General features: G+C 64.1%; 1 protein-coding gene across 1 annotated transcript; it reads left to right on the top strand.

Annotated features, from left to right (window-relative positions):
• Nucleotides 1–4,326: 4,326 nt before the first annotated feature.
• HES2 (hes family bHLH transcription factor 2) lies at nt 4,327–6,737 on the top strand. The gene is made up of 4 exons (XM_080656792.1): nt 4,327–4,497; nt 4,580–4,675; nt 5,003–5,102; nt 5,196–6,737. The coding sequence occupies exons 1-4, from the start codon at nt 4,453–4,455 to the stop codon at nt 5,450–5,452; spliced, it is 498 nt and encodes a 165-aa protein (XP_080512918.1). The 5' UTR covers nt 4,327–4,452; the 3' UTR covers nt 5,453–6,737.
• The last annotated feature ends 395 nt before the right edge of the window (nt 6,738–7,132 follow it).

Below are 7,132 nucleotides of genomic sequence, written 5' to 3'. Positions count from 1 at the left end.
GCCGGCTGGACACGCGGAAGAGCTCCAGAAGGCGGGGGCTGCGCAGCCGTGGGAGTGAGCCGGCACGTCCTGTGACTTTGAAACAGTCTGTGCCCTGTCTTTCCCCTCCCCCGCCTCCTCGCTGCCGCCCCAAGGGGCCTGGCCCTGGGCTGTCCCCCGCAGCGCCCAGCCAGCGGCTCGGGTCAGCGCTCCAGTGTCGAGTCCAGCTGCTTTCAGGAACCGCGGGAGTCCGAGCGTGGGATTCTGCGGCGGCCACGCGTACATGCCCGGGGCCGCCACCTGGTGGCGCTGTGCGATGACTTCGGAGCTCCAAGGAGCCCAGTACCCCAGAGGCGCTGTGCCCGTGTGGGGATGGGTTTCCAGGGACGTCCACCTGGCCAGACCGGCCTTGCTCCCTCCATGGGACCTGTGGCCGCTCTGCTTTGTGGACAAGGGAAGCCAGGAGTCTTTTTTTTTTTTTTTAATGTTGGCACATTTTATTTTTTTTTTTCTTAGAACAAGTTGCTGCATTGTGCTTTTATTTTAGTTTATTTTGAGTCGCATGGCTTGCCTTTGTTTTTTATTAAACCTACTAGAGGCCCGATGCATGACATGTGTGCAAGAGTAGGCCTAAGCCTTCCTTCCCCCCGCTGCCAGGACCAGCTTCCCTCTGGCACCCGGGACCCAGGCTTCCCTCCCAGCCCTGGCTTCGTCCGGAAGGTCGTCTGAAAGGACGTCCAGTCTAATTAGCATATTACACTTTTATTATTATCGATTGGGGTGGCATCCTATATAATAAAAGGCTAATATGCAAATTGCCCCCTTGACTGGGAGTTTGACCAGGGGGCAGGGCTGGCCTGCCAACCGCCTGAGGTCCCTGCCTCTGGGTCCCGATCGGGGTGGGCTGGCTGGACCCCACCCATGCACGATTTCATGCACCAGGCCTCTAGTTGGTTAATAAAATCAATAGGTTTCAAGTGTACATTTATTTTCTTTTTAAAAAAATATATTATATTGATTTTTTTACAGAGAGGAAGGGAGTGGGATAGAGAGTTAAACATCGATCAGCTACCTCCTGCACACTCCCCACCGGGATGTGCCCGCAACCAAGGTACATGCCCTTGACTGGAATCGGATCCGGGATCCCTCAGTCCACAGGCCGGTGCTCTACCCACTGAGCCAAACCGGTTAGGGCTTCTCTCTTTCTTTTTAAATCTTTATTGTTTTTTTTAAAAAATATATTTTATTGATTTTTTTACAGAGAGGAAGGGAGAGGGATAGAGAGTTAGAAACATCGATGAGAGAGAAACATGGATCAGCTGCCTCCTGCACACCTCCTACTGGGGATGTGCCTGCAACCAAGGTACATGCCCTTGACCGGAATCGAACCTGGGACCCTTCAGTCTGCAGGCCGACGCTCCATCCACTGAGCCAAACCGGTCAGGGCAAATCTTTATTGTTGAAAGTATTACATATGTCTTCTTTTCCCCCTCATTGACCTCTCCCAGGTCCCCCCCCCAACCCCCATCCCAGGCCTTCATCACCCTATGGTCTGTGTCCATGGGTTATGCATATATGCATACAAGTTCATTGCTTGATCTCTTCCCACCCACCCTCCCTCCTCTGCCGGGAAGGGAGGAGTCTTATCTTGGCAACCTCCGTGCTTGGCTGGTTCATGAGCCCACGGGGCTGCCCTCCTCCAGCTCACCCAGTGACAGACACACCCTGAGGCCTGAGACTGGCAGGGGTGCTGCAGGGACAAGGAGCTGAGATGACTCATCTTGGGCGCCCCCCACCCCCATGCCTCCTCCATGACTGAAATCATGTGCTGCAATTCAAGTCCTTCACTCCCAAGGTGGCTCTCCCGGCCCTGGACACCCTCATCTATCGCATGGTTTTGTCATTTTGGAAGCCGCCCAAAATGTGTTCGGCAAAGCAAGACGTCCTGGAACCCCTCCCCCACCAAGAGGAACGTCTCCGTAAAAGTCACGTGTGTGTGTGTGTGTGTGTGTGTGTACCCATCCTTGCTGAACATCTTCTTCGCCTCCTTTCTTAGGGTCACCACTCAGACTTGGGCTGAGATCCAGACCTTCCTGTCCTCTCTGGGGCCCTGCGGGCCCACTGGTCCTCCCAGCAGCCCTAGAGAGAGAGCCCACACCAGCAAGAACATGTTTATGGAAGTCCTGCCACTTACTGGGCACTGTGCCCATCTTCACTGGCACCTTTATTCCCCACAGGGATGCCATGCGGCAGGCACAGCCACTATTCCCATTTCACGGCTGGGGAAACGGAGGACAGGGAGGTTAGTTAGTTTTGAACGTATCTTGCCTGAGGTGACACCGATGGGAAGGGGCAGAGCTCACACTGGCGGCGGCTGCTGTGCCTTCTTCCCTCTGCACCTGACCTTCCCTCTGCCTATGTCCGGCCCACTCTCCCCTCCAGATGTCTACTTATGGACACCCCCCCCCCCCCCCCCGCCGCCAGCAGGCTTCCTCTCATCCCTCCGCCGGGCTCAGGTCATGGGGAAAGTGCCTCTTCAGACCTCTGCCCGAACCCAAGGGCAGGGGCCAGGGGGGGAGTGTGTACCCACTGGACCCTAGGTGGCCCCAACTTCCCTAACGCCTGAACCCACACACTCTGCACACTCAGTTGACTTAGCTAAGTTCTGGTTACACATGACTTTGCTCCAGGTTTGCGCTGCACCCCCCACTCCCCCAGGATCCTCGGTGGAAGCAATGGTGCATGAGCTGGTCACAGTCCTGCACAGCAGTGGGAGAGTGGAGGGAGACTGGGGTAACGCACTGGAAAGGGTGTTTGCTCCCCCCACACATCCTCAAATGGTGGCCCACAGGCATGGAGGGGGTGTTCTAGAAAGAACCTGCCCCCCAAGCCCCTTCCCCCAGGAGCCAGTATCAGGGACTCGCAGCAAGAATGTAGGGGTTGGTGCAGGGCGGGCTTGTGGGCACAGAACTGCCTGAGCCAGTGTGGCTGGGGTGGGGGAGGGTGACATGTGGGACGTCAGCGCGGGACCCCTAGTCCTTTTCTGATCCCTGGGCTCAAGAATGCAAGCGGGACAGGGGCTCAGGCACCCCCAGGCCCTGCCGGGCCAAATATATTGAATTATTTATTCTCACAATCAGGACTGTAATGGGGTTAATGGACGCGAGGCCCCAAAAGCGCTTGGCCCTGTGCTTGGCACCCACTATGTCCTCCGTAAGCGATGGCCCGTTGTCCCTTTGCGAGGCAGACAGGAACAGGTGGCCCGAGGGCCGTCTCGCCCAGGCTGCTTGCACCCCCTTTCTGATGGACGCGCTGGCCTCCTCGGGCCCGGCTGGGGGAGCACGAGGCAGGAGGATTTGGGGCGAGTGACAGGCATGGGGCCCGAGATGGGGTTTGGCGGAGGGGGTGGGGCAGTCAGCACCCTGGACAGCGCCGGTTTGGCTCCGCCCCAGGGTGCCTCCTCCAGGCCCGGCTGGGTGGGTCCGCTCTCAGCCGCCCGGGGGTCGACGGGGCGGTCCGCAGAGCCGTTCGCCGGACGGCCGTTGCCCCGAGCAGATGGGCGGGGGACGCCCAGCCAGTTTGCTGCACCAACCGCCACGCGGCGAGGAGGCGGGCCCGGCGGCCGCTGGGGCCAAAGCACCCGGGACCTCCCCGCCTGGCCGTCACGTGGGCTCCGCCTGTCCCGCGGGTGGGGACGGAGCCGGCGCAGAAGAAAAGAAAATGGGTTTCCGGTCTCCTCCGGGCCTCAGTTTACCGTTCAAAACCGAGGACGGGGAGCCAGGTGACCTCTAACTTGGAGAGCCCTGGCCGGGCGGTCCACGACGGGGCCTCCACCTGCCCTCGCCAGCTCCCGGCGGCCGGGGCGTGAGCACGCCGAGACCTCTCTCCCTGCCGCTCGGACCCGCGTCCGCAGAGCAACTTGGGGGGCGGGGCGAGTCCCTCCCGGTAGTAGAAACCCGCCCGGGAGCTCCCGAAGGAGGAGGCGCTGAACCTGAATGAATGGAGAGGGCGGAGCTGGACCCGGTGGGACGGCAGCCCGGGCGAGGCAAGGCCCGGCCCCCTTCGTGCCCCTCCCGCGCGCCGGGTCAGGGCAGCGAAGGCCGCGATGCCGCCCACACACACCCCTGCCCGGGCTCCGGAGCGCCCTGGCCCTGCGACGCCGCCGCAGATGGGACGCGAAGGGCTGGAGCGAGGTCCCTGGGGCTCTGCCGTTCCCCCTCCCACCTTTCACCACCCGCTACCCCGGCAGGAACAAAGGCGGGAGGTGGGGCCCGCAGGCGGCCTGACTCCGCGGGGCGGGGCGGGGCGGGGCGGGGCGGGCGACACCGCCTCCTTAAAGCCAGGTTGCGGCGCGGCGCTCCCCAGTGGCGCTGGCCGGGGCTGCGCTGTCGGGCACCTCCTTCCGCGTCTAGGGCCACGCGGGCGCCGGTCTCCCGAGCGCCGGCCCGCAGCGAGGCTGCCTCCCCGTCCAGCATGGGGCTGCCTCGGAGGGCGCGACAGCCGACGGAGCTGCGTAAGGTAGGAGCCGGGGCCTGGGGCCTGGGGGCGTGCTGTGCGCAGTGCCTGTGCGCCGCATAACCGCGGTCTCCGCACCCCGCAGAGCCTGAAGCCGCTGCTGGAGAAGCGCCGCCGCGCGCGCATCAACGAGAGCCTGCGGCAGCTCCGGGCGCTCATCCTGCCGCTGCTCGGCCTGGAGGTGAGCGCCAGGCATGGGGCCGGGTGGGGAGCGCCAGGCATGGGGCCGGGTGGGGCCTGCGCGCGGAGCGAGGAGGGCGGGAGCGCTGGTCGCCTCGACCCCAGGAACCTGCGAGGGAGCTCCACCCGGCGCCCAGGGCCGGCCGAGCGGAGGTGGGACTAGTCCCGGGCAGCCGGCCCCTCCGCGGGCCGTGGCGCGCGCGCCCAGCTGCTGGCCGGAGCGGGGCAGGGGTTGCGGGGGACGGGGGGGGGGGGTAAGGCAGCCGGCCGGCCGGAGATCTGTCCTGACTTATGTCTCTCGGTCCCTCTCCCTGGTGGCCGGTCGCAGAGCTCCGGCTGCTCGAAGCTGGAGAAGGCGGATATCCTGGAAATGACGGTGCGCTTCCTGCAGGAGCTGCCTGCGTCCCCCTGCCTGGCCGCAGCCCCCAGTAAGTGACCCCGCCCAGCCTGCCGGCATCCCGAGCTTCTCCCCGCCCAGCCCTGCTCCGCACCCCGCGCCTCACGTGCCTCTCCGTCCGCAGCGCCCTCCGACGGCTACCGCGAGGGCTATGGTGCCTGCCTGGCGCGCCTGACCCGCGCGCTGCCCGCCTGTGGCGCCCTGGAGCCTGCGCTGGGCGCTCGGCTGCTGGAACACCTGCGGCGGAGAGTGTCCGGCGCCTCCCCCGACGGCAGGCGCCCTGAGGACTCCTGTGGGTCACCCTCGCCCTCCGCGCCGCCCACCCCCGCGCCCTCGCCGCCTGCGTCTCCCCGTGGCCCTGGCCTCTGGCGGCCCTGGTAGCCCCTGGCGAGTCCACGGACGCTCTTGGCGGCAGCTGCCTTTCCCACCAGGAGGGATCAGCCACAGCCAGGCCGCAGCCCGGGTGTTTGTGATCTGAGCATCTGAGCGGCAGACTGCAGGCCGGGGGGACTCAGCTAGAAGAAATAAGGGGAGAAGCCCGCCTCACCCCCAACTTGAGGGTGTCTGGGCCGCAGGAGAAGGGGCGCGTGGCTGCAGGGAGGAGGAAGCCCCACCCCTGCTGGTGGAAGTGGCTGTAGGCCTGGACCAGCCCCTGGCAGCCGACACACCTGTCCCCGCACTGGCCCCAATCCAAGGGCTGGGCCCGAGCTCACCGGAGCCAGGTGCAGCCATCTGCTCTGGCTGCCCTCCCGGCCCTTCCTGGGCCTGCCTCCTCGCCAGCTCCGCTGGGCAACCTCTGGGCAGACGGAAGCAGTGACCTGAGGGCTCTGCAGGCCGGGGAGCCATCCCCTCCCCTCCTGGGCTCTCCTGTCCGAAGCCTCCAGGGGCAGGGCTGGCGGCGTGGCTGGGTGGGCTGGGGGAGGACTATTCCCCGAGCATTAGTCTACCGTGGTTTACGTGCCAGGTGTGAGGAAGGGGTGGGCAAGAATGCGGGTGCCCTGCGGCCCCCAGGAGCCCAGCGCAGAGGCAGTGCCTGGGCGGTGAGCCGGCCCTGTCGCCGCAGCAGAGAGTCCCCGCAGCAGGTGAAGGGCCAGGAGGCACCTTCCCTCGTTTTCTCTTGCCACCGGCTCCCGGCTGCTCTCCAGGTCTGGTCACTGGGAGCGACTTGTTCTTCAGACTTTTCTTTCTTCCCCGTGGAAGTCGGGAGAGCCTGCAAAGACTCAGGGAGGGGCCGCGGGTCCCAGGAGTGGGTGCCCAAGACAGGGCGGGAGCCCCACTCGGTCCTGTTCCCACCCTTTCCTGAGGGTCCGCTGAGCATCTTCACAAAGAAGGGAGTCCTCCCCCCGGGGCCTCGTTCCACAGCCTGTGGAGGGACAGGGCACTGGGGCAGAAGACGGAGCTGATGGAGGGGGAGGGGTCACCAATCCCGGGATGACGTTGGGAAGCTGTGGGTGTTATTGAAGAAGTCACTGCTGCCTGGTCAGTGTCGCCCAGTGGTTTGGCACCATCCCAGCAGCAAGAGGTTGTGGGTTCAATTCCTGGTCAGGGCACATGCCTGGGTTGTAGGCTCAATTCCGGTAGGGGGTGTGCAGGAGGCAGCTGATCGACGTTGCTCTCTCACCATTGATGTTTCTATCTCTCCCTCTCCCTTTCTCTCTCTCTAAAAAAAAACACAATAAAAACATTTTAAAGAAGTCACTGCTGAGACAGCTGGGTGAGCCCCCGGCAGCGTGTCCTGTCCTACCCCCTCTGTGGGTTCAGCTGACTGGACTGGAGCTCCTGGAGGGCAGGGCCGGGCTGAGTGCACCTCTGTCCCCAAGGCACTGGGCGCACAGGGGGAGCTCAGTAAACGCGGGGGGCTAACGAACAGGTGATGTGACCAGACCGTGAGGTACTGAACCCTGGACAGCCTGGCCTTTGCCCCGACTCCCCCCGGGGCCCCTCATGTCCCTTAGAATGTCTGCTCCGCAGGCCTGGGCTCCCAGGACAGCAGCGGGGGGGAGGGTGTGGAGAGCGGGCGCCCCGAGGCTGGGACTGCTCTGCCGAGCTGCCCGGAGGGGG

The sequence above is a fragment of the Plecotus auritus genome, assembly GCF_963455305.1.
Source record: "Plecotus auritus genome assembly, chromosome: 2".
Taxonomy (NCBI): Eukaryota; Metazoa; Chordata; class Mammalia; order Chiroptera; family Vespertilionidae; genus Plecotus; species Plecotus auritus.
Note: the sequence above shows the minus strand (reverse complement) of the source record. Positions and strands in the feature narration are given on the sequence as shown.